We start from the raw sequence: 27943 nt of genomic DNA, 5'->3' as shown, positions 1-27943 counted from the left end.
CAGCTTTAACTAGCTCTTTTTTATATTTTCTAAATCTTTGTTAAAATTCTCAGTGTTCGCCTGTTCTTTTACCAATTCAGTTAGCATTCTTATTACAATCTTTTGAATTGCAAGTTATTTATCTCTGTTTTGCTTAGGTTTTTTTGGGTGTTTTTTTTTTTTTTGGTTGTTGTTTCTCTTTTGTTTGAAGTGTCTCCTTCAGTTTTCTCCTTTTGTTTAACTCTCTCTCTGCGAAAGCAGTGTTGCAGTCACCTATCCTGATCTTGAAGGCATATTCTTATGTGGTCTGTGTGTGCCCAGTGGCTTTGACGGTCCACTCAATGGCCCTCACTGCCCTACGATGGGAGGGATCCCTTAGGGAGTTGGGTTTCTCCCAGGTGTGGTGTCAGTCTCTACCCTGGTTTGGGACATGTCTGGAGTGTGAGGGCTTAGGACTGCACTTTTGTGTTGGTTTCACTTTTTTCCCAGTGTTTCTACCTTCATTACAGGATGGCTTGGGGCCTGGGGGGTTGGTGCCACACAGCTGAGCCTGCCCCATCCCCTGTCAAGTGTGCACACGACACACTCTGGGGATGGAGGTTTCCACCCAAGCTAGCCTCCTTCCCTTCAGAGAGTGTGTGCAGGGACAGGTGTTCTGGCAGTGGCTGTCTCCACTCTGGGCCAGCCTTGCTCTCTCCCAAAACATATGTTGGCAATGGCTGCCTCTATCCTGATTAGAGGCAAGACCAAGGTCCAAACTGGCTTTGTTTCCCCAAAGTGTGCCCATCCTCACTGGCAATGGCAGCCTCTGTCTTAGTGAGGAGAAACACCAGGAGGAATAGGGGTGAAGCAGGAGCCTGCTGTGGGCTGGACAGCACACTGAGATGGTCCTGGCAGGCAAACAAGAACCCCAGGAAGTTTTCTATCTGCTGCCTTGTACTGTGACTGGGAGTAAGCACCCATGAGCATGTGTGTGCCTGTGTGTGTGTGTGTGTGTGTGTGTATTTAAGAGCATACATAGCATATAAGCAGTTTCTTATAGCCTCCAGTAATCCCAACTAGTTTTTCAGCTAAAGTGGTGGGGGGGTGGCTTGTCTTCCTGGTATGGACACCAAAGGGCTGAGGTGCCTAATATGTACTTTGAAACCCTCACTCCCCAGGGAGGACCCCCAAGCCTGAGATATCACCCTCCTCTGCTGGATCCCCCAACCAGATGTAATGGGTCCTGATCCCTTCTCTTCCATTCCTACCAGAATTCAGTAAATATTTCTTTACAGCTTTGGTTGTAGAAGAGTTATCCTGCTAGTCCTCTGGTAGATTTCAGTACAAATCACTATATTTGTAGTTAGAGCTTTGGTATGTTCATGAAGATAGGTGAGCCCAGCATCCTCCTAGTCTATCATCTTGACCACTCTCTTTGCAAAATATTATTCAGTTTGGGCTTAACTGACAGTTTTCAAAATTAAACTAACATTACTTTTTTTTTCTTTTTAAGGCATCACCCATGGCATGTGGAAGTTCCCAGGTGAAGAGTCAAATCAGAGCTACAGCTGCCAGCCTGAGCCACAGCCACAGCAACGTGGGATCTGAGCCGCATCTGCAACCTATACCACAGCTCACTGTCAACACCGGATCCCCGACCCACTGAGCAAGGCCAGTGATCAAACCCGCATCCTCATGGATACTAGTCAGATTCATCTCTGCTGCGCCACAATGGGAACTCCTGAGGTTACATATTTTTGGTAGGAATGTCACAGTAATGACATTCCGTGTCTCTCAATCTAAGTACCATAAACATATAGGTGTTTCAGGGAATGTCTTCCAGATTTCCCGATTATAAAGTCAAATTTAACCTCTTGCAATTAATAAATATTTTGTAGGGAGATATTTTGAGACTAAGTAAAATCTTATTTCTTATCAAAAAAAAGAGTTTAATGGCAGTGTTGGATTACAACCACTCTGAGAATTGATTTAACACCACGCATCAAAATTTACTGTAAATTTTAACACGGTAAATGTACGATAGCAAAGGAGCTTTAAAAATATTTAAAGATTTCCATTAAAGAAACTTAGCCCATTGTTACTTATAGTAATAAAAAATCATTAAAAAAATCTAAACATCTATCACAAAAATGGTTAATCAAGTAACAATAAGAGAAAACATTTGGCAAGTGATTACAACAAAGTTGTTGAAGTTGGGAGCCTGTTAGAAAAATTCTAGAACAAGTCCTGGCATCTGTCTTTCATCCCACTCTGTCCCTTCAGTTTGGACTCAACATCATTCTAAACCCCAGGATCAACACCAAGACTCAGACTCTATTTCTCCTCTAGTTTCACTGTCCTGATCCACAGCCTCTTCACGGCTTTCTTCATCTCAGCATTTCTCAAGGAGTAGATGACAGGGTTCAGGAGTGGGGTGATCACTGTGTAGAACACAGCTACCACCTTGTCCACAGGCAGGATGGTGGAAGGCCTCAGATAGACGAAGAGGCAGGGCCCAAAGAACAGGGTAACCACGGCGATGTGGGACCCACAGGTGGAGAGGGCCTTGCGCCGCCCCTCAGAGCTTTGAGTCCTCAGATGCAGCAAGATGACCACATAGGAGGCTAAGAGGACCAGGAAGCTGATCACAGTCAGGGTCCCCCCATTGGCAACCATCAGCAGACCAATCAGGAAAGTGTCAGAGCAGGCAAGCTTGAGCAGGGGAAATACATCACAGAAGTAGTGATCAATCACATTGGGGCCACAGAAGGGCAGGCGGAAAATGAGGAGGATTTGGGCTGCGGAATGCACAAAGCCCCCTGCGCCTGCTACTCCCACCAGGAAGGCACACACCTGCCAATTCATGATGGTGGCATAGTTGAGGGGCTTACAGATGGCCACGTAGCGGTCATAGGCCATCACAGTGAGCAAGAACATCTCAACTCCACCAAAGAAGTGGATAAAGAAAACCTGTGACATGCAGCCCCACAGAGATATAGCTTTTCTGTCAGCCAGCAAATCTGAGATGAGTTTGGGGGCTGTGGTAGAGGAGTAGCAGATCTCCACAAAGGACAGGGAGCTGAGGAAGAAGTACATGGGGGAGCCGAGGCTTCTGCTGGTCATGACGGTGAGCACAATGATGAAATTCCCCAGCACAATGGCTGTGTACAAGAGCAGAAATATCACAAAGCAGACTTTCTGCACCTTCGGATCGGGAGAAAGTCCCAGAAAAATAAACTCTGTCACATTGTGTGTGTTAGCCATGACGTCACCACCAGGAGGGAATATTTTAGGTAGAATGTTCTGAAATGATATAAAAGAAGAGACGCCTACATCAAGTGGATAAATTACATAACAACCGCTTTCATATCTGAGAAGTTGGTGAGCTGGGTATTGAAAGATGAGTAGAATTGAAGAAAGGAAGAGAAATCCCAAACAGAAGAGGCAGTGCAAAGCTATGAAAACTCATAAAGTGAAGCTGGAGTAAATTGGAGAATAGCAACCACAAAGCTGAAGATAAAATCTAGTACCAGTCCATAAAGGACTATTGTGGACTTTCAGCATTTACTCAACAGTAGAGGATCATCAGGAATGTTAGTCAACTGGAAAGTCAAGATCACTTTCTATGTAGAGGTTGGACTAGTGGCAAACAGATGAGAGGAGGGGAAACCTATTACAAGATTGAAGGGCCCCCCGGAAGATGTAGGACAGCAAGGAGAGTATTGCTGTCTCCATGACAACTGTCTCTCTACTGCATTTGAATCCTTTTGACTTTTGCTGGCAGCTTTCCTTCATCCCACTTCCCTTTGCTCCTTTTCCATTTTTGGTTGGCAAAATAGAATTCTCTCCTTTCCATATACACTTCTGAGTCTTCTGAAGACATATCCCTTGACACCCAGCGCCCCCTCTTATTTCTGCTTCTCCTCCCAATTATCTCCTTCTGCTCTTGGACTTTAGGTGACCTAGTTCCTTCTGAAGGTCCAGTACAACTCATTCTCAATCTCTCCTTCATTGCTACCTTCACTTCCCTCCAGTGGCAAGAGAGATACAAACCACCCCTCACCCAAGCTGCACACTCATGGCTGCGACACATCCTTCTCTGAAGTCCAGCCTTCCAACACTTCAAAGCATCACCAAGACTGGGCACTGGCTGTTTAGCAGTCTACCTTCATCCATGCTGGACTTTGTCCAAGGCCACTGACATCAGTGTGTATCAACACATCCCCCCTTACAGTTGGCCTCCGGGGCACCTACCTCACAGGTAGATGCCATACATCTTTCTCCCACCCCATCCCAGCAGCAGTTAAGTACTCATCCACTGTGTAGTTTTAGAAGCTTCTCAGAGATAAGAAATCTGTCTTCCAAATCCATAGATCCTTACAGTTTCCCCTTTCATCTCAGGACATTTTGGAATCAGAGCACTTCACACACTGAATCATAATTGTGTTAAATGACCATCTGCTCCACTAAATTGTGAATTTGCTGAGGGCAGAGATGATATCTTCATCACTTCATCTCCAGGGCTAACTGAAGCACCTTCAGAAAATAACATTTCCTGAATGGACACAATGAAGAAACAGTGGATATAGGTCTTAGCACATATTTGGTACACGGAGGTGTTCACTAAATAATGACAAAGCAAAGGTCTCAGGGACTAAGATCATGTCTTCTTCATCCCTGAATTCCAGTACCTAGCATGCCTTTACTTGCCTCAGGCAAAGACCAGACCACTGTGAGAGCACTTTGTAAAAAGCCACGGGCTTCTTGCAGTATTCACTTTGCTTTCAAAGTGCAATTGTAATCATCACATGCAAAAGACATGCATGCTCACAAAACAAACTTACCCCAGTGTTTCTGTGGCTTTGCTGTTCTCACCACAGTTCCTTTATTTGTTCTGACCACAGAAAGGGAAATAAAGCCCTAAGAAGAGCCCCTAGATCATCCAAGTTTCCCAGTTATTCAGTCTGAAAGCTATAAACCAGGGATCCTATATCTCAGGAGTTTCCAGATGGAGGATCTACTTCCCCTGCAGCCTCAAGCTTAGGAATGCTGAGACTAAGCTGGTGGGTCTATTCTACTGATTTAAAACAAAAGCACAGTAGACTTGCCTCCCACATGTTCCACAGAGAAAATAAGAATTCTGGCAGCTTAGCCTTGCATTCACTCTGCTGGAGAGATACCAGGGGGAAGGCATGATGATCAAGTGAGAGCAGAGAGATCTCCAGAGAACCATGCTCCCATTCCTCATCAGGCAGAAGGCCTCCTGGGAAGCAGGACCTGGATACTAACATCTCAGACTTCTTCAAGGGAAGCATAACCTCAGAAATCAATAGGAAATGTTCATTTCAACCAAGGTTCACAGGGCACTTAAGCTATGGGCTCTTTGTTGTTCAGGGATCAATCAGACATGGCTCTTGCTTATCATAAACTCAATCATGAGTATCAAAGATAACTATAGCTATTATAATTTGTAAAAGAATATACAATATAAAAGAGACATATTGAGACATTTAAAATAGAGGGTCATGTAAGAGGGTAGAGTTTTTGTATGCAAATCAAATCTTTATCAACAGAAAATATTCCATGTTGTTATAAGACATTTTTTTAATGAAGCCTCATTGTAACCACAAGCAAAAACCTATAATAGATTCACAAAAAAATAAAGACAAGGAAATAAAAGCGCAACACCATGCAAAATCTCCAATTCACGGAGGTAGGCAGGAAGAGAGTCAAAAAGGACAAACTACAAAACAGAAAATAATTAATCCAATGGCAATAGTAAGTCTTTCATATCAATGATTGTTGTAAGAGTAAATGGATCGAATTCTGAGGTCAAAATGTAGAGTTGTGTTTCCATACACTAACAACAAAATATCTGAAAAAGAAGTAAAGAAAAAAATTCCAATCACAATGCATCAAAAAAATACACATTTAAGGAGTTCCCGTCGTGGCGCGGTGGTTAACGAATCCGACTAGGAACCATGAGGTTGCGGGTTCAGTCCCTGGCCTTGCTCAGTGGGTTAATGATCCGGCATTGCCGTGAGCTGTGGTGTAGGTTGCAGACGCGGCTCGGATCCCGCGTTGCTGTGGCTCTGGCGTAGGCCGGTGGCTGCAGCTCCGATTGGACCCCTAGCCTGGGAACCTCCACATGCCACGGGAGCGGCCCAAGAAATATAGCAACAACAACAACAACAACAACAAAAGACAAAAAAAAATACACATTTAAGAATTAATTTAATCAAGGAGATGAAAGATCTGTACACTGAAAACTACAAACTCTGATGAAAGGAACTGCAGAAGACACAAAAAATAGAATGATATCTCGTGTGCAGGGATCCCAAGAATGAATATTGTTAACATGTCCATACTTCCCAAAGCCATCTATTGACTTAATATAATCCCTATCAAAATTCCAATGACAGTTTCATTGAAGTACAAGAAACAATTCTAAAGTTTGTGTGGAACCACAAAAGACCCAGAATTGCTCAAACACTCCTAGGAAAGAACTAAGCCAGAGAGATCAAACGTCCTGATTTCAAACTACACTACAAAGCTATAGTAAGTCAAAACCGTATAGTACAGGCACAAAAATATCTAATACAGATCAATGGAATAGAATCAAGAACTCAGAAATAAACCCCCACATATACAGTCAACTAATACTTGAAAAGGGAGTGAAGAATACTCCATGAGGAAAGGTTAGTCTCTTTAGTAGATGGTGTTGGAGAAACTGGATAACCACACGCAAAAATACTAAATTGAACCACTATTTTATACCAATCACAAAAATTTACTAAAAATTGATTAAAGACTTAAATATAAGAACAGAAACAATTAAGCTGCTAGAAGAAAACACAGAGGAAAAGCTCATGCCACAGGTCTTGGCAATGAATTTTTGGATATGACATCAAAAGTACAAGCAACTAAAGCTAAAATAAATAAGTAAGACCACATCAAATTAAAAAGTTTCTGTAAGGCAGAAGAAACTATCAACAAAATAAAAAGGTGCCTACGGAGTTGGAGAATATATTTTCATATTATATAACTGATAATGCATTAATATCCAAAACAGATAAAGAACCCATTCAACTCTATAGCAAAAAAAAAAAAAAAAAAAAAAAGATTAAAAAGCAGGAAGAAGAACTGAACATACAAATATTAGCCAGGTACATGAAATGACGCCTGGCATCGCTAATCATCAGGGAAATGCAAATCAAAACGATGAGATATCACCTCATACCTGTTAGAATGGCTGTCACCAAGATAAGTAAGAGATAACAAGTGTTGGAAGTTGGAATGGATGTGGAGAAAACGGGGACACTGTGCACCATTGATGGAGATACAAATTGGCACAGCCACTCTCAAAAACAGTATGGAAATTCCTTTAAAAAATTAAAAGTAGAACTGTCCTATGATCCACCAATCTTACTTCTGGATATATATCCAGGGGAAAGGAAAACAGGATCTCAGAGAGATATCTGCACTCCCATGTTTATTGCAGAATTATTCACAATAGCCAAGATACAGAGATAATCAAGTGATCTATCAATGGACAAATGTGTATAAATAATTCAGCCCTGAGAGAGAACAAAATCCTGCCATTTCAACAATAAGGATGGTCCTTGAGGACTATACTAAGTGAGATACATCAGAGAGAAAGACAAATACTTATATCACTTATTTGTGGAATCTAAAAAACTCAGAAAGGACTTCCTGCGGTGGGGCAACAGGATCAGTGGCACCTCTGTAGTGTTTTAATCCCTGGCCTGGCACAGTGGGTTAAGGATCCAGCATTGACACAGCTGCAGCATAGGTTGCAACCTTAGCTTGGTTCTGATCCCTGGCCCCAGGAATACCATACACTGAGGGGCACCCAAAAAAGAAAGAAAAAATTAGAAAAACAGAGAGTGGAGTGGTGGGTACCAGAGGCAGGGGATGGGGGGCCGGGGGTGGGGAAGGAAGGGAGAAATGGGGAGATGTTAGTCAAAGGATACAAACTTCCAGTTACAAGGCTAATAAATTCTAGGGATCTAATGTATAGCATGATGATAATAGCTAATATTACTATACTATATACTCGAAAGTTACTAAGAGAATAGATCTTATATGTTCTTACCACCAAAAAAAAAAGGTAAAAATGAGAAAGGATGGAGGCATTTACTAATGCAAATATGCCAATCATTTTGCAATTTATAAATATATCAAATCTACATGTTGTACAACTTAAACTTTTTTTTTTTTTTTTTTTTTTAGGGCCACACCTGAGGCATATGGAAATTCCCAGGCTACAGGTCATATTGGAGCTTTAGCTGCCGGCCTACACCACAGCCAAAGCAACGCCAGATCCAAGCTGCGTCTGTGACCTACACCACAGCTCATGACAACACCTGATCCTTAACCCACTGAGCAAAGGCAGGAAGCAAACCTGCATCCTCCTGGGTCTGAGTCAGGTTCATTACCACTGCACCACCAGGAGAACTCTGTACACCTTCAACTTATACAAAGTTATACATCAATTTATATGTCAATAAAACTGGAAAAAAATAAAGATGCTATTTACAATAGCAAAAAAATCAGAAAGTTCCTAAGAACACATCCAACCTCAGAGTTCCCGTCATGGCACAGTGGTTAAAAAATCCGACGAGGAACCATGAGGTTGCGGATTCGATCCCTGCCCTTGCTCAGTGGGTTAACAGTCCCGCAATGCCATGAGCTGTGGTGTAGGTTGCAGACACGGCTTGGATCCTGTGTTGCTGTGGCTCTGGCATAGGCTGGCGGCTACAGCTCCAATTAGACTCCTAGCCTGGGAACCTCCACATGCCGTGGGAGGGGCCCTAGAAAAGGCAAAAAGACAAAAAGAAAAAAAAAAGAACACACATCTAACCAAAGAAGCTGGATGCAGAAATTTATCAACTAGATATAAAACTTTAAAGAACGTCAAAATAAAGGAGAGCATGTCCGAGCACATCAAGCCCTGTCCATATTTCTGTCTGTATCTTTCTATCCTTTTAAGGTCACCAAAATAAGTAAGAGATAACAAGTGTTGGAATGGATGGGTTACTCAGGACCACTATGTGTTTTCATTGCCAACAATTAGCATATGCTCCCCTTGGTCTACTGAAGTCCGTTTTCCCTATATTAATGGACAAACAAAAGTGTTTTGGAATTTAGTGCCCCAACCCAACCCCAGAGAAGACTTTGGCTAATGTCTAAATACTGTGGGAATGTAAAAGGTTCATTCACTTGCTTTGAATCAAAACTTTAGGCATAAATTACACTCCAGAGTTCTCTAGCAAAATAGGTCTAATTTGACTCACTGCTAGAAGGTACCTAAATTGCATCTTTTTTTACACTTCTCTCCTCCTCTCTCCTGCTTCCCCTATTTTCTTATCAGCTTCCTCTGGGAACATTTCTTTAATAAGTCACTTAATGGTCACCTAAATCTATGCCTTTAGATTTTCAAAGGACTTACTGTCCAGTAACACCTAACCAATCAGAAATAGCCCATAATCATGAATAAAAAACAATCTCATAAAATGTAAATTCTTCCTAAATTGATTTAGAGATATAAAACAATATCAGACAAAATCCCAATAAGTTATTTTGTGAGATTTGACAATTTAGGATTTAAGTTGTTATAAAAGGATTCAACACAGACAGAATATCTTTAAAAAAGAACAAGTTAGGGGAACTTACTGAACCACGTATCTAGACATTATAAAACTATAGTAATTAAGACAGTGTAGGAGCTCCCGTCGTGGCTCAGTGGTTAACAAATCCAACTAGGAACCATGAGGTTGCAGGTTCGATCCCTGCCCTTGCTCAGTGGGTTAACGATCCCGCGTTGCCATGAGCTGTGGTGTAGGTTGCAGACGCAGCTCAGATCTGGCATTGCTGTGGCTCTGGCGAAGGCTGGCGGCTACAGCTCCGATCAGACCCCTAGCCTGGGAACCTCCATATGCCATGGGTGCGGCCCTAGAAAATACAAAAAGAGAAAAAAAAAAAAAAGACAGTGCACCATTCATTCAGAAACAGACTCATGCAACTATAGAATTTGGATATATGACAAAAGTGACACTGTAGGTTAACAGAAAACAGGAGGACTCTTTGTAAATGATAATGGAACATTCGGTTTTCCATATGGGAAAAAATAAAATTGAATCCTTTCTTCCATAATGTCCAGTGATCAATTTTAAGTGGAATAAGAAATTAAACAAAAAGGTAAACACATGGAAGCATCCAGATGAATGGATGAAGAGGATGAGGCATATATATACACAATGGAGTGTTTCTTGACCATAAAAGAGAATGAAATAATGCCATTTGCAGCAACATGGACAGACCTAGAGATTATTCTACTAAGTGGAGTAAGCCAGACAGAGAAAAACAAATATCATATAATATCACTTATGGGTGGAGGTTTTTTTTAAAAAAATGACACAAATGAACTTATTTACAAACAGAAATAGATTCACAGACATAGAAAACAAACTTATGGTTACCAAAGTCAGGAAAGAGGGAGAGGGATAAGTTGGGAGGTCGGGATCAAGATACATATACACACTACTCTATATAAAATAGATAACCAACAAGGACCTACTGTATAGCACAGGGAACTATATTCGATATCTTATAATAACCTATAATGGAAAATAATCTAAAAAGGAAACATATATGCAGTATCTATATATATTTTATTGCTATTATTCTCATAGTCAAGACCAACATGTGCACGTGTGTTTGTCAGGATCAGACAGAACAAAAAGTTTTTTCAACACTACTATTGAAATGAGTTTTAACTAAGGAACAACCCCCCGCCCCCTTGACTAAAAAGGCAGCTGCAAGTCTTTTCATCTATGCTCTGCCTCATACCACCCTTCTTGTAATAATGCAGCAACTGTGTGCCCTGCTAATCATGTACCCAACATTGCTTATAAGTTTCGGCTTCTGTAACCTTGCTTGCTCAGTTTCTTAGGGAAGAACACTGTCTGCTTGGGGAAGGGGGAGGTCCGGCATGCTTACATGGGAAAATCAAGACCTTGTAATGTATAAAAATTGCTGAGAACAAAGACCTGGTGCTCAGACTCTGGAGGTGACTCCTCTGAGCCCGCACCAGTGCTGAATAAACCTTGCTTTTCCATATTTCTGAGTGCCGTTTGTGTCCTTCCCCTGCCACAGTTTTTGTGGTTTCTATAACACTATCCTCACAAAACCCTGATCACACTTCTTTTTTTTTTTTAATAATTTTTTTATTTTCCCACTGTACAGCAAGGGGGTCAGGTTATCCTTACATGTATACATTACAATTACATTTTTCCCCCACCCTTTCTTCTGTTGCAACATGAGTATCTAGACAAAGTTCTCAATGCTACTCAGCAGGATCTCCTTGTAAATCTATTCTAAGTTGTGTCTGATAAGCCCAAGCTCCCGATCCCTCCCACTCCCTCCCCCTCCCATCAGGCAGCTACAAGTCTCTTCTCCAAGTCCATGATTTTCTTTTCTGAGGAGATGTTCATTGTGCTGGATATTAGATTCCAGTTATAAGTGATATCATATGGTATTTGTCTTTGTCTTTCTGGCTCATTTCACTCAGGAAGAGATTCTCTAGTTCCATCCATGCTGCTGCAAATGGCATTATGTCATTCTTTTTATGGCTGAGTAGTATTCCATTGTGTATATATACCACTTCTTCCGAATCCAATCATCTGTTCGATGGACATTTGGGTTTTTTCCATGTCCTGGCTATTGTGAATAGTGCTGCAATGAACATGCGGGTGCATGTGTCTCTTTTAAGTAGAGTTTTGTCCGGATAGATGCCCAAGAGTGGGATTGCGGGGTCATATGGAAGTTCTATGTATAGATTTCTAAGGTATCTCCCACACTTCTAATGACTATGCCTCCTTCATGAGGTTGTTGTAAGGATAAAAAGGGTCAACACAATCAAAACACCTAGAACACAGTTTCCAGTTTCGTTCATACCCAAGGAGCTTGGAAGTTGCCACTCTAGCCTAACAAGTAAAAAGATGAACAAAAGTCAACAACGCTCCTTGGATCCATGAGAGATGGGAGGACACTGCCCCAGAGACTGGGGAGAAGATGCACAAAAAACAGGGAGATGCAATTTACCAGCAGTAGAGACCCACAAGTTGTTAACAACCACAGGAATCAGTGCCCGGATAGGAAAACCTGAATTGTAACTGACAACTTGAGAGAGGCTCGGTGTGGAGTCCTGGAGATAAAACCTCCAGGGGAACCCAGGGAGTGAATCCCCCTACAATATAGTGAGATTTGCCTGCAGAAGCTGGACAAGGTGGTGCTAAAATTCAGCTTCTGTGCACCCACTGATGCTGAACTGAATCTCAGAGTTTTTGGTGAAGGAGAAAAAAATAGCTTTATTGCTTTACCAGATAAAAGTTAGGTCTTCAAAAACTGTGTCCCACCCCAGGAGGATTTGGTAAGGAGTTTTTTAGCAGTGCTTCAAGGATGGGGTTGCTGATGAGGATAAGGGTGTGTGCAGAGCCCGTATTCCTTTAATGTGGTCTCAGGGGATCTCCTGACAAGTTTTGTGGTTATCAAACTGTGACCTTCTCTCCGGAGTGAAGTCGATTTCCTTCATCAGGTAATTAATATCTTTCTTTTGTTGGGGGTTTTTAGTTCTGCAAAGAGCTCAAAGAGGATGTTCTGTGTACCCCTTGGGGTGGAACAAGGACCCTGCCCCAAGGCTGTACTATTGTTGCTTGACTGCTCCTCCCTTCCCTCATTAGCAAATGTTTGAGCCTGACCTTTGGAACTCAGGGAAGGTCATAGAGGCTGAAGCCTAACAAGTGACAGGAGACAGGGAAAGGCTTGCAGGTCTAGGAGCCCCACAGGGTTCTTCCCAGTTTCAAAAGTTCCCACAGTAAAGGTCAGAAAAAAATCCCCTCATGCTTCCAGCAACAGTGGGCGGGGGGGCAGAAAAGGACCCTTTTGAAAATACACCAGAACATTTGTTCTTAACAGGGTGGGCTCCTCAGAGGAGCGAGTTAACCAGAACCTAACCTGCTGGGGTATTAGCGGAGACTAACTTACCTGGGGGAAAGGAAACCCCCAACTCCAGCCAGCTATATACATCCTCTCCCACCCAAAGGTGGAGAAACAAAACTGAGAAGTTCAAAGTCAAGAGGCATAGACTCACTAAAAACACAATCATGTCTGTCACATTGGAGGGTTTCTGTGAGCCTCAGCTTTTATCACACAGTTAATAGAAGCTCCATGAGCACAAGGATGTTTATCTACTTTTCTGCTATATCTCCAGCACCTGCCCAGGAAAGGGATCAGAGCCATGGCTTCAGACCTGGACACTGGCCCCCTCCATCCTTCCTTCCCCCACCTTCCCAGCCAGGTGGAGAGTTTGGAATATGCCCTGTCTTAAGAAGAGAGAGAGGGAGGAGATCTCGCCACAGCTCAGTGGGTTAAGATTCCGAATGCAGCAGCTCAGGTAATTGGGGGAGCATGAGTTTGATGCCCTGGCCAGTGGCAGCTGGGACTCAGACTCAATCCCTGTCCCAGGAACATCCATATGCTGAGAGTGTATTCATAACATAGGAAGGAAGGAAGGAAGGAAGGAAGGAAGGAAGGAAGGAAGCCCGAGGGGGTTGGAAGTGGCAGAAAGTCCCAAAACCTCTTCCAGGGACACCTGTGCTAGCCCCCACCTAGAACCTGTAGGGAGTGAGGGTTCAGGGCTAAGCACTGAGATTGGGGTCAATGTCCCAGGGTACGTCTTTACCTCACCCAGTTTCTCCCCAATCCACAGACACCTCAGCAACATTTATGTGTTTTTGTCCCCCCAGCTCAGTACCTCTCTGAGCACGGGCTGGGTGCTTGACTGCACTGAATAACACAAACTAGATGAAGGAAAAGAAAGAGAGAGAGAGAGAGGAAGGAAGGAAGAAGGAGGGAGAAGAAAGGAAGAGGGAGGGAGAGAGGAAGAACAGACTTACCACAGGCTAAGTGATTAATAAATATTTGATGAATGAATAATCAATCTGGTAGCTACAAGGGCTTTAAGAGGAAAGGACAGGGGCGAAGTAGGGATAAGAAAAGAGAAAGGCATAGAAGATGTTCAAAGAAACAGAGGTAGCAGCCACCTTTGAACAACTTTTCTTTGATATAGGAATTTACTAAGTCCTATAGATGATCCTCCTGCAAACTTCTGAAACTGGCACTATTACCGTCTCCATTTGTAAGTGTGGAAATTGAGACCAACTGAATTAAATGACCCATGGTGGTTAATTAAGCAGGACATCTAATTCCATCCTGCACAAATTGGCTCTCTCCAGAGCAGAGAGAGAAGAGCAAAGAAGATTCATGCAGACAAGAGCCCCTGTTCTGCTGGTCGGAGGACTGGGCACTACTGGGGGAAGTGCCAACAACGTGTTCTCCCCTGCTCTGCTCCCCGTCGTCCCAGACTGCCATCATCCCTTGCTCTTCAAAACTGGTCCATCCTGTTTCATATCCATACACTCAGTCTTTTTCAAGGAGGCCCGGGTGGTAAGAGCTGTGAAAGCAGACTTAGGGTCTTAGTTCCACCTTACTCAGGACTTTCCATGTGACTGTGGTAAATCCTGTCCTCTTGCTACATTTATTTATTCATTTGCCTCCTGAGAGCATGCAATGAAGGAATGGGAATAAAGCGCCTTGAAGGTCATCACAGAGAAAAAAATGAATTTCATCAAGCACTGTTAACCACTAGGTAAAGGAATTACCTGGTGCTGGTACCCACTGTATAAATGGGACACCTGAACATCGAAGAAGGCCCCTCATCCATAGGCTCTCACATGCTTCCTGAATGAGCTTTTAAATGTCACCCTAAGAGCTGCCTGGACTGTGACCCTCTTGGGGGCAGAGATGACCAGTGCCTCACTCCTTGCAGATGCCAATAAATATTTACTGACTGAAGGATTGCAGGAACAGGTGGACTATTACTACAAAAAGAGCCAGGAGGGCCGTTGTCATTACAATCATCAGACTAGAGAGACAAAGCCTGTGTTGGATGCTACAAGATGGGATATCTCCCGAGTTCCAGGCTCAAGAGGGTTCTTGGGGTGTCACTTCTCCCCCAAGCTCCCCTTGGCCCTGAACAGTTTCCTCAGGGCGTTTTTCACCTCATTGTTCCTCAGCGTGTAGATCAGAGGGTTCAGCAAAGGCGGCACGACAATGTTAAAGAGGATGACCAGCTTGTCAGCGGCCAGGGTGGTGGACGGACGGATGTACATGAACATGGGGGGCACAAGGACCAGAAGGACGGTGATGATATGTGAGCCACATGTGGACAGAGCCTTGTGACGGCTCTCTGAGGAACGGCTTCTCAGGTTCAATGATGACCACATAGGAGATGATAAGGACGATGAAGGACACTAAAGAAATCATGCCACTGTTGGCCACCACAATGAGCCCCACCACATAGGTGTCTGCACAGGCCAGCTTCAGGAGGGGTGGACATCACAGAAGAAGTTGTCAATCTCATTAGGTCCACAAAAGGGCAGCTGGACTGTGAGAAGGGTCTGCAGGATGGAATGCAGGAAGCCAGCCACCCACGAGGCCCCCGCCAGCAGGCCACACTTCCACCGATCCATGATGGTCGTGTAGTGCAGGGGCCTGCAGATGGCCACGTAGCGGTCATAGGCCATGGCCGTGAGGAGGAAGATCTCAGTGCCACCAAAGAAGTGTGCAGAGAAGAGTTGGCTCATGCAGCCATTGAAGGAGATGGTCTTGCGCTCCACGAAAGTGTCCGCGATCATCTTGGGGGTGGTAGCGGATGGATAGCACACGTCGGCAAAAGACAAGTGGCTGAGGAAGAAGTACATGGGGGCCTTCAGAGTCTTGCTGGCATTGGTGGTGATGATGACCAGAAGGTTCCCCAGGACAGTGAGCACATGGACGAGAGAGAAGACTACAAGACACACATGCTGCATCTCCCTGCTCTGGAAAAGGCCGAACAACACGAACTCAGTCACATTGTTCTTGGTGCCCATGGGTTCTCTGCCCTGCGCATGGACAAAGTGGTCAGCTCTGCAAGGACACAGATTATGTGACATAAGAAAGCTTCCCAAATCCAGGAGGCAGAAAATTGTATTCAAGGGAGTTCCTTTGCAGCACAATGGGTTAAGAATCCAGTATTGCTGAAACTGTGGCATTGGTCACAACTGCAGCACAGATTCAATCCCCTGCCTGGGAATTTCCACACACCATGGGTGCAACCAAAAAAAAAAAAGAAAAGAAAACTATATTCAAGTCTAATGATTCTAACACTTCACTGCAAATGGAGGAGAAGGGTTTCCCACACTAAAAGCAATGCTCAGATACCAGCTGGGTGTCCTATAATTCAACTCTCTTCTGATGCTATCTTCTTGGAGATAGCACCAGATGCCATGGGGTGAGGGTGCAGTCCTGTAAGACTGCCTGCCACCTTCAGATGCTTGTCCAAGCCTAGGTTTTCACCTGTGCTTCTGACCTAATCGCTACAGATCAGAGGTTTCAATGACCTCCCCTCCCTGGGTTGGATTAATTTCCTTGAATGGCTCACAGAACTCAGAAAGATTTTACCTACCAGATTCCTGGTTTATAATAAAAGGAACTCAGGAACAGCCAGCTGGAAAAGGTGCATAGGGCAAAGTCTGCAGGAAGGGCATGGAGCTTCTGAGCTCATTGCTTTCCCAAAATCTCCACCTGCTCAACAACCCAGAAGCTCTTGAAACCCTATCCTTTTGGGTTTTTATGGAGGCTTCATCACACAGATATGCTTGATTAAATCATTGCCCATTGGCAATCAATTCAACCTCCTGCCCCTCCCCGCTTCCCCAGGGTCCAGGAGTGGGACCAAAAGTACTAACCCTGCAATCACAGGATTGCTTCTCCTGGCAACCACCCATCATCCTTAGGTGACCTAGGAGCACTTCAGAAATCATCTCACTGACATAACAGAGAGACCTTTCCTCTCTCAGCATCTCAGGACATCCAAAGGCTTTTGAATCTCTGTGCTACAAATACAGACAAAGACCAAATATATACTGCATTTCTTACTACAAATCACAATAGCACAAGGTCCCAGCTATACTGTATACAAACTGTGAACTTTGGCAAATTAGTTAATTTTTCAAGACTTCAGTTTCAAAGTGTAAAAAGTTAAGAGTACCTGTGTTCCACTGACCCTGGCACTTACCATCACCATGATGTTTGTGACATTGTCTAGAATTGTTTATTTACATGATTACTCTCCTCACCAGGCTATGACTTGATAGCAAGGCTTTTGACCACTTGTGTCAAGACAATGTCCAATATCAAGCACATAGGATGCATGCAGTGAGTATTTTTGGAATAAAGGAGTGACTAAATACCTGCCCTGTCTTATTTCAACATGTCCAAAAATAAACTCCTGATCTTCCCCCAAACATACTTTTCTGGCAGCCTGTCTCAGCTGATGGCAAGTTCAGCTTCCTGAATGCTCAGCCCAAAAACCTTAGGCATCCTTAATTCTCGTCTCCTATCTCACATCTAATCAGTTAAGACTCCTTCTGCTTAATGTTCACAGTGTAATGAGTACTCATCACCTTCACAGCTTCCACCCTATCCCTAGTCCTCTCTCCCTTGCTTCTGAATTTGTTTCCCTAATTCTCCTCTTACTACACACCCCACCCCTAGACTGCTCTCATCACAACAGCCAGAGCGCTCCCTCAAAGCCCTGCAATGGGTGCCCATTCCAATTAGAGGAAACTGCAGAACCTTTGCTATGACACATGGGGCTCACTGTAATCTGGCCCCCATTTTTTTTTTTTTGTTTTTTAGGGCCACACCCATGGCATATGGAAGTTCACAGTCTAGGGGTCGAATCTGAGCTACAGCTGCCAATCTACACAACAGCCACAGCAACAAGGGATCCAAGCCCATCTGAAGCCTACACTACAGCTCACAGCAACGCTGGATCCTTGACCCACTCAGCAAGGCCAGGGATCGATCCCATGTCCTCATGGATACTAGTCGGGTTCATTACCTCTGAACCACAGTGGGAATTCTCTCTGGTCCCTACTGATACTCCTCTCACTTTCCTAACTCTCTCCTTTCCAGGCACACAGGCTTCCTTAGTGCTCATCAAGCACATGGGGCATGCTGCCACCTTGGGATCTGGGCCCTGGTTGCTCCTGCTACTGGAACAGGCTTCCCCTAAGTATTTAGTGCCCAACTCCTTCACCTCCCTGGACTCCTGCAAATAATACTTTCTCAAAGTGGCTATTTGATCAACCTACTTAAAACTGCAATGTCTCACCACTCCCAGCCCTCCTTACCTCATTCTGCTTTTCCTTCTTTCTGTAGCACAAATTATCTTCAAAATATTCTATAATTATTCATATTTATATTTTATTATCTGCTGACCCCTACTGGAAGAGGACCCCTCTGAGGCAAGGTTCATGGTCTGCTTGGTTCACAAATGCATCCCCAACGCTTAGGACATTGTCTGACACAGTGTAGATGCTACATTAACATTTCTTAATTAAATGAATCAATTAAAAATTACACATATAAAAATATATATTAAAACATTTTTAATGAAAATGAACACATAGATGATAGAAAGGTCAAAAATAATGATAACAACCTACTGTACATGGATAGGACTTCACAATTGCACATAATCTTCCATCACTGAGGTAATATTGACTGATGCTCATAAATGCCAGACACAGACTTAGCTTCTGGCTTATATCAGCTCAAATCAACACTACTTCCTTTGGAAATTTATTTTATTTATTACCTCATTTTACATAGGCAAGGCTCCAAAACACGGAATTTGCTTCTCAAGATCACACACTGTCATAACACTCATAACTCCTTCTTTATGCCACAGGTAAAATACCGTGTGTGGAAAGCATATTGTTACCTAGAAACTGTGAGGTTCCATGCAAATATCCACCCAGAACGTGTGTGAATCAGAACACAGACTAGAGACAGATCTGGGAAAATAACGAACGCATGTTAAACAAATGAGTAAATAAATAAATGAATAAGTGAACCCATCAACAAACGTTTCAGATTTAAGTCATTTATGAATAAATGATTATGAGATTAAAAATTATATTTCAATTCAATTCAAATTGTTGAGCCCCCACCCCCCACCCCCTGCCCCGGCCAGGTGTCAACAAAGATTGTTGCTCACCCTTAAAGGCCTAGGATCATATCAAACACCTTTACCAACAGAGCTGTTTTAAGGATAAAATAAGATTTTTTTAAGGGGGGGAAGGTGAGAGATGTTGACATTATGAAGCTGGGCTTCAGGCCATCTCTTCTGTGTGCATCAATTAATAATTTAGAAAAGTACCATGAATACATCAGCAACAAATTGAGAATGCTGGATGTTAATTAATGCTTCATAGTCAAGGGCAGGTTGTCGGAGTGTGAGAACAAAGGAAGTGAAATCCCACGGGACCGTTTTGAGGCCTGCTTTTATCACAAGCATTTTGCTATTGCGGCTGTTTTTTTAAAAAGTCAAATGACGTTTGTGAAGAGCAGAACAGTAAAGAAGATCGCATTTTACTTACAAAGACTTAGACAGGCTTCAGTCCCGACATTGCCAGGAGACTGAGCATCCTGGAAAACGTTCCCAGAAGACTGAGAGGAAGAATCGAAATGCCTGGGGCAGAGACTCTCAGGCTGGCACGAAGGATTTACACTCAGAGCCTCCACCACCCCTACTTCTACCTACCAAATCAAGGCCCCAGACACCCTGCTTGTCCCCAAGCAGCTGAATCTACTCCAAGGTGCAGCTGAAAATTAGAAGAGTAAGCAATGACACCACCAGAGGCAGGAACCAGGAAATAACTGTCATGTCCCAGGACACTCTGCCCGGGCTCAGTAAGCATCTTCTCCTAGAAATCTCCCAGCAGGAATTATATGTATTTTACACTAAAATTCTTCTCCTACCACTTTCTAAAATTCTGAAAAAGGTTGGATCAGATGGTTCTGCTTACCCACAGGACAGACAGGAGCGATAACTCTGGAAATGGCCAATGCTATAACCAAAGATAATATAATCACTGTGTACACCCCCAAACAAGCTTTGGTAACAGGTAAATAACCTAATTGTTATTTCAAAGAAAAGGATCCCTCCCATATTTGTTTATCTAGTTTTTGTTTGTTTGTTTTGCTTTTTGGGGCCACACCTGCAGCACATGGAAGTTCCCAGGCTAGGGGTCAAATTGGAGCTGCAGCTGCTGGCCTATGCCTATGCCTACGGGATCCGAGCTATGTCTGCAACCCGAACCGCAGCTTGCAGCAATGCCAGATCCTTCACCCACTAATTGAGGCCAGGGATGGAACTCACATCCTCATGGATACTAGTCAAGTTCATTACCACTGAGCCACAGTGGGAATGCCAATCTACTTTATGACAAGTATAAAATATACACATTTGATATCACACCTGTTTTCAGATACATTCCCTGTTTTGAAAGAGAAAGGAAATTTGTAATGCAGTTTAGCTTCATTTCTACCTTAGAAGATTAAAATGTAAACAAGTTGGAGTCCCCATCCTGGCTCAGCAGAAACAAATCTGACTGGTGTCCATGAGGATGGGGGCCTCACTCAATGGATTAAGGATCCAGTGTTGACATGAGCTGTGGTGTAGGTCACAGACATGGCTCGGATCCCACATTGCTGTGGCTGTGGCATAGGCCAGGGCTGTAGCTCCGATTTGACCCCTAGCCTGGGAACTTCCATATGCCCCTAGAGCAGGCTTCTAAAAAACAAGAGTAAAATGTAAACAAGTCTTCTAAGAGGTTTTCAAGCTTCAGGTGTCTGAGGAGTCATTCACAAGAAAGACCACCTTGCTAGGTGAGCCTGGGCTTTGGGGAGGGGGCCAAGAGTGTATCTCAGCGAAATACGCTCTGGCATTTTCTCTAGTTTCCAAAAAAGTTAATGTGGTTCTAGGGACCACACAGCAGGACAGCCCATAGGAAAGGCTGGAGAACTCAGCCTGCTCTATAAATGCTGATCCTTTCTGGCTTCTTCAACTTCAGCAACCCTCAGCCATGGTCAAGGCACCCCTATGGCAAGCCTCTAAATAATAAGACATGTATAAAAGCACTCTCTGAACTTGAACATGGCCACATGGAGATGGAAGGACTAGTCAACATGGCACTGTACCATTTGTTTGCACTTATTAGGCCATGCTATATGCCAAGCCCTGGGTAAAGCGGTGAAAAGCATCATCTCACTTAATCCACTCAACATCACTTGGAGGAATCGACTACGCTTATTCTCATTTTTGAGCTGAGGAAAATGAGGATAAGAGTAAATGAATGACTTGGACAGGTTCTCAGACCAGTAAGGGTTAGTGCCAGAAATGCAACCCGGGGTACCTGACTTCAAAGCTATCTTCTTAATCACTATACAACACTCCTGCCTAGGAAAGTGGGAGCATCCGATCACTCAAAGAGGACGTGTTCTCCGCAGCTAAAAGGTGAGCAAGGTAATGACTGAAGGAGAAAGAGTCTAGTGATGCTGTGGGAAAGTGAAAATGAATCAACTCACACCTGAGGCATGTGAAGGCAGGAAACCCTCAGATGCTGTACAGCAGGACTTTCATCTGGGCACTGAGAACAAAACAGAGAGAGCAGCTGAGGACATCACTTTTCTATAAGAGTCTTTGGCCGGTTCAGGTTTATTCTAACCAAAGAGTCCCCAGAAATCCAGGACTACAGGAGAGCTCACCTTTTGAGCTCCACCCTCCCAGCTGAGCAGCGAAAGTCAAGGACTCTGGCCGGAGAAGTGAGGGTGGCAGTAAACATTTAAGCACAAAGGGTTCAGGGAATCTCACGTGGCATCACCCCAGCCAAAGCCATTGCCAGGCTTCAGAAGTCATAGCACAGTTGTGGTTAGCAAATACCTTGAGGTTTGCTAATGAGTCCCCAGGGGCATCCCAATTAGAGGAGGGGGCCATAGAGACAGCCATACCCCCTCCTCACGTGAACTTAGTGGTTCAAACTTTAGAGGCCAAGGAAGTCAGGTTTTTAACCTGACTTTGGATTTTTTTTTTAATTTTTTTTTTCTTTTTTGGCTGCCCTGCAGCATATGGAGTTCCTGGGCCAGCAATCAGATTCAAGCTGCCATGGCAACCTACACCTCACCTGGGGCAACACCAGATCCTTAAACCGCTGTGCCAAATTTGCCTCCCAGCACTCCTGAGAGGCTGCCAATCCTGTTGTACTGCAGCAGGAACTGCTGTACTGAATCATTCCAAACTCATTCATCCAACAATATTTATTAAGCAGCTACTATACAGAGGGCACAGTTTTGTGCCATGAATTTGTGAGGGAAAAAAAAAAAAGAAAAAAGCGGTGTTAAATATGAATGATCTCTGGTGGGGGGATAAGTTTTTTAAGTAGCAGGGACAAGTTTGAACTATTCTAGCTCCCTGACTACTATCTATGTTAACTCAGCATCTGAAAAGTATTTCCACCCCCTATGACTAGGGTAAGACCGATAACGGGCAATATAATATCGTGCTTAAGAGCATGGACCAAGGAATCAAGCAGCCTTGTTTAAAGGCTGACTCCGCCACCTAGTAGTTATATAACTTTGAACAAGTAGCTCAATATCTCTGGGATGCCTTTTGCACATCTGCAATCTTTACTTTCTCATTTTTCTCATTTTTAAGGAAATCAATAAAATTCCACAGTGATGTTGGAGAATTAACACCACCACCCCCACAAATGGAGCTATAGTTAGAATTTTCAAAAATCAGAAAAAAAACATTGAACCACACATAAATCACCTTAACCTAACTGACATTTATAGAGCACTATACCCTAAAACTGAAGAAAACATTCTTTCAAGCATATGTGGTATATTCACCAAGATAGATCTTACATTAGGCCATGAAACAAGCTCAATAAATGTAAAAAGAATGACATCATTCACAGTAGAATCAAATTAGAAATCAATAACAAGATATCAAGTAATAAAACTCAATTATTCATAAAATTAAAAAATTGCAAATAATCAACTGGTCAAAGAAGAAATCAGTTGAAAATTAGAATACATTTTAACTGAACAGTAATATAAATGGATGTGAAATTTTATTGGATGCAACTAACACAATGCTTAAAGAAATTTTATAGTTTTTATATTAGAAATGAACAAAGTTTTACAATCTGTAAACTAAGCTTATATCTTAAGAAATGGAAAAAAGAAGATCAATTTAAACACAATCAAAGTAGAATGAAGGAATAGAAAAGATAACAGAAATTAATTGCAAAGGAAACAAAAAACATGAAAAATCTGGTAAAAGCCAGATGATGGGTCTTTGAAGATATCAATGAAATTAATGAGTGCCTAAATAATCTACTGAAAAAAAGAGAAATCACAATTTTTTATTTGTGGAAGGAAAAAGATTAGCACTATAGATTCTGCAGAAAATAAAGGATAATAACAAAGTATTATGAACAACCTAAAGTTTTAATACCAATGTCATTCGTTGACTTAAAACCATCAAATTCTACAACTTGAGTGAAAAGTATAAATTTCTAGAAATACACAACTTACACAATTGACACAAATCTGAATTTGTTAAAGAAATTGAATTCATAGTTTACAAATATTACACACAGCAAAAAACTTTAAGCCAAGATGATTCCATTGGTTTCATCAAATACTTAAATAACACCAAACCTACACACGTTTTCAAAAGGAGAAGACAAAACTTCCCTAGTCATTTATGAGACCAGCATCACCACCCACAAAACCAGACCAAAAAAAAATTTTTTTTAAATCACAAACATCACACATGAACAAGATGCAAAAAAATCCTTAATAAAACATATTTCAATCAAATGCAAGCAATGTATACAAATTATATATCATGACCACATGGGGTTTATCCCAGGAATGCAAGATTGTCTTAACATTCCAAAACCAGAGAGGTGTTTCAAGAGGGCAATGTAGGAAGATCCTGAACTCACCTCCTTTACTTATTGATGAAAATACTGAATGACTTTCCATAATACTAAGAACAAGGCAAGGATACATAATCTCACCACTTATACTCAACATTATACTAGAGCTCCTAGCCAATGCAATAAGGCAAGACAAATTTTACCCGATTCTCCTGACATTAACCACATACATAAATGATCCAAGCACAGAACTTCTAGTTCCACACACGTCACACATTGTTCATTATGAAGAAGACTCTGAATGCTATGAGTCTCATGGCACAGTCTGCAATCATAATAGAAAGGCTCGAGAATGCCATCATCCCAAGAGCGAAGGCAGTTTCAGGCTGGGCTGAGTCAACACCACATGTTGAAGAGCATTCACTCCAATTGGAGTTTTCTGAGGCATGCCTTCACTTTCATTGGGGAGGTCCTTGCCCTGACTCTCTGGAGGTGAACTTTAGAAAAAGACTTGGGCTCTGCTTTTCCTGCTCAGAATGGAGGGGATTTCCTCAGCAGCAACCCGAGCCACCTTAGAGACACCAGATCCTTAACCCACTGTCCCACAGCAGGAACTCCCATGCTGCACTTTTTTAAAACATTTTTTTTTACTCTGAAGTGATTCTAGAGGGAAATGCCTGACAGTAAAAAAAAAAAAAAAAAAAATTATCAGGCCTCCGATTCAAAATTCAGAGACTTAGATGTATGTTATAGTTTGGTAATCTTTAAAAAAGCAAAGGAATGTATAGAAAGAACACGGCCTCAGAAATTAGGCAAACCTGGGTTTGGACTCAGGCTTTGTGGTTTTACTACCCCTGTGACCTTGATCAAGTCAATGACCTCCCAAAGATTCAGTCTCTTCATCTCTAAAACAGACATCTCACCAGAGTGCCTTAGGATCAAACGAGATAAAATATATGAAATCTCTTGGTTAATTGTAAAATATACATACACATAGATGTTCCTTCTTTTTGTATATAAACATTATTCTCAAAAACAATATAAGGAATGATTATTGGTTTGTCTTGAGTTGTACAATATTGAGGTATTATTTAGAGATGAAAATAGTGATATAACAACCACTGTTTACTTATAACCTGAAGCACTACTGACTTTGAGAAATTTAACTGACCAAATATTTATTGAGTTTTACATGTTGCTTAGAGCAAGATACAAAGATAAATACGATTTAGGCCATATTCTTTTTTTTTTTTTTTTTTGGTCTTTTTGCCTTTTCTGGGGCCACTCCTACGGCATATGGAGGTTCCCAGACTAGGGGTCCAATCAGAGCTGTTGCTGCCGGCCTACACCACAACTCACAGCAATGCCAGATCCTTAACCCATTGAGCAAGGCCAGGGATCGAACCCGCAACCTAATGGTTCCTAGTCGGATTCATTAACCGCTGAGCCACGACAGGAACTCCCGGCCATATTCTTAAAAGAGTGACATTCCAACGGAGTGAAATAAACACTGAAATACAGCTAGGAAAGTGCTTAAAGGATTCCCACTGGGCACTGTGGGAGTTCAAAGAAGGAAAAGGACATATCCAGGTAGGATAATCATAGAATCTTCCTAAAGGTAACAGCATTTCAGCTGGTCACTGGAGGTTGGTAAGATATTAACAGGTAGAGATGGGGAATATATTTTAGGTGGCAGGCACTAGGGAATGTTCAGGAAAGAGTGAGCTTTACCAGAGTGTAATGGAAAACAACGATAGAACATTAAGTGTGGGCCATGCCTTAAGGGTGTTGACATTTCACGTAGGAGTTTGTGGTTGATTCAGAAGGCAATGGGGAGTCACCGAAAACTTTTGAGAAGGGGAATGATGAAATCAGAGAAGTGCTTTCAGGTGATTAATCTGGAAGCGTGTGAGGTTAAAAAAAAAAAACCTGCTGTGAGTGAGGGTCCGTGTTGGGGTTAGAGTTTGTGGGTACATACTTCTACTGGGAAGGGTGGTTACATACAGTAGGACTCAATAAAGGATGATGAAACTATCATAGGGCAAGCAGTGAGGACTCAGAGCAGTTAAATCCATCCACTGTAATCCATAGGCAGCTCCCGGGTGAGACAAGGAGTGGGGTGATCATGGATGGGGAGTACCAAGGCACTATGGTACTTGTGCAGTTATCCAGGTACTTTGTTGGAAAGGCTAAGAATCGCGAGAAGCCAAGAGGATGAAGACAGAGAAAACTTATGGGCCAAACAAATGAAGATATAAGGGGGAAAACACGGAGGCGGGGGAAGCACAGACAGGTGTGAACAGAAGAGAAATTCAGACCTCAAAATGTTAATGACACATGGAAAATAAAACTTGTACTTAAGATATCATTGTCTAGTGCTTTCAAGGCACTTCAAATCTTTTTATGGTTCCATTTGATTCTTTAAAAAACCTGAGTCTAATGACAGCAGGAGTGCCGTGAATCTCAGTCAAAAGCCCAAACACCCTCTGTTTGGAGGACTACAACCTACTAGATCAACTTGGCCTGCCTAGAACCCACGAGGCAAATCCTCAGAGTATCAGATCCACAGAATTTCTTGGTTTTTTGTTTGTTTGTTTTAGGGCCACACCTGCAGCGTATGGAAGATCCCGGGGTCAAATGGAAGCTGCAGCTGCTGGCCTACGCCACAGCCACAGCCATGGCAACACTGCATCTGAGCCATGGTCTGTGACCTACACCACAGCTGGCGGCCACACCGGATCCTTAACCCACTGAGTGAGACCAGGGACTGAACCCGCATTCTCCTGGACACCAGTCAGGTTCTCACCCTGCTGAGCCACAACAGGAACTCCGGGTCAACAGAATTTTTAAGCATTGCCGTGACCACTATTCCCTCTCCACCTTTCACATCTAAAAATCCAAAGGTCGGGACTCTTCAAACACAAAGGACCCGTGGACACTGTTTCCTGAGGCAGTTCTTCTCCTTGTCCACCAACCTTCTCACTATTCCCAGGGAGCCCCTGGTTTTCTGGGAGAGTCCAGAAAAACCAAACCAGCCAATCTGCCTCAAGGTCACTGTCAAATGTGGCAGCGCAGCACCAAGACTTCATCCTAGAGACCGCTTCAATCCTGACCAACCCCGAAAAGATGAGGAAAGAGAAACTTAAAGAAAGAAGGCGTCTCGCCCTAGGCCACCTGGTCAGTTAAAGGTCGAGACAGAGTGAGACCCCGGGGCCCCCAATTTTCCAGCCCTTCCCCCTCATCCTCCCTGACTGACTCATCTATTTCTCTGCCCAAATCGCTTTCCTCCCCATCAGTCTCCTCATGGCGTTTTTCACTTCCACGTTCCTGAAGGAGTAAATGACAGGGTTTAGGAGAGGCGTGGCCACCGTGTAAAACACGGCCACTATCTTGTCTGCTGGGAGGGTGACACAGGGCCTCATGTAGACAAAGGAACAGGGGATGAAGAACAGGGCCACGACTGCGACGTGAGAGGCGCACGTGGAGAGGGCCTTGCGCCGGCCTCCTGAGGACCGGGTCCTCAGGGAGCGCAGGATGACCCCGTAGGACGCGAGCAGCCCCGCGAAGCTGACCACCGAGATGGAGCCACCATTGGCGATGATGAGCAGGCCGATGCGGAAGGGGTCTGCGCAGGCCGGCTTCAGCATGGGGTGGACGTCACAGAAGTAGTGGTCGAGGACCTTGGGGCCACAGAAGGGCAACTGGAACATGAGGGAGGTTTGTCCCACAGAGTGCAGCAGGCCCCCACCCCAGGCCGCCCCCAGGAGGCCACACACCCGCCGGGGCATGATGACCGTGTAATGCAGGGGCTTGCAGATGGCCACGGAGCGGTCATAGGCCATCCCTGTCAGGAGGAAGATCTCGGTGCCACCAAAGAAGTGGAGGAAAGATATCTGTGTGAGGCAGCCCTTGAGGGAGATGACTCTCCGCTCCATAAAAGAGTCAAGGATGAGTCTAGGGGCTGTGACAGAACAGTAACAGGGCTCCACAAAGGACAAGGAGCTGAGGAAGAAATACATGGGGGAGCTGAGCCCTTTGCTGGTCGTGATGGTCACCAC

The 27943-nt window shown here is 43.4% G+C and overlaps 3 protein-coding genes across 3 annotated transcripts; all 3 read right to left on the bottom strand.

The window, feature by feature from the left end:
* Window positions 1-2295: 2295 nt before the first annotated feature.
* Window positions 2296-3225, bottom strand: LOC125119243 (olfactory receptor 4X2-like). Its single transcript, XM_047766090.1, has one exon. It carries the CDS (start codon window positions 3223-3225, stop codon window positions 2296-2298), a length of 930 nt encoding a protein of 309 aa, XP_047622046.1.
* An 11822-nt stretch (window positions 3226-15047) lies between these two features.
* Window positions 15048-15974, bottom strand: LOC125119240 (olfactory receptor 4S1-like). Its single transcript, XM_047766086.1, is given in 3 exon segments — window positions 15048-15315; window positions 15317-15431; window positions 15434-15974. Coding segments are annotated over 3 exon segments (924 nt in total).
* An 11171-nt stretch (window positions 15975-27145) lies between these two features.
* On the bottom strand, window positions 27146-27940 carry LOC125119242 (olfactory receptor 4X1-like; the record flags this gene model as incomplete). Its single annotated transcript, XM_047766089.1, has 1 exon — window positions 27146-27940. A coding segment is annotated over one exon (795 nt), but the record flags the coding sequence as incomplete, so codon positions are not given.
* Between the last annotated feature and the right edge of the window lie 3 nt (window positions 27941-27943).

The sequence above is a fragment of the Phacochoerus africanus genome, unplaced genomic scaffold, assembly GCF_016906955.1.
Source record: "Phacochoerus africanus isolate WHEZ1 unplaced genomic scaffold, ROS_Pafr_v1 Scaffold_19, whole genome shotgun sequence".
NCBI lineage: Eukaryota > Metazoa > Chordata > Mammalia > Artiodactyla > Suidae > Phacochoerus > Phacochoerus africanus.
This window is presented reverse-complemented; position numbering and strand designations above follow the sequence as displayed.

Coding starts and splice junctions, on each gene's coding strand:
- LOC125119243 (XM_047766090.1), bottom strand. CDS start 3,225: ATGGCTAACACACACAATGTGACAGAGTTTATTTTTCTGGGACTTTCT.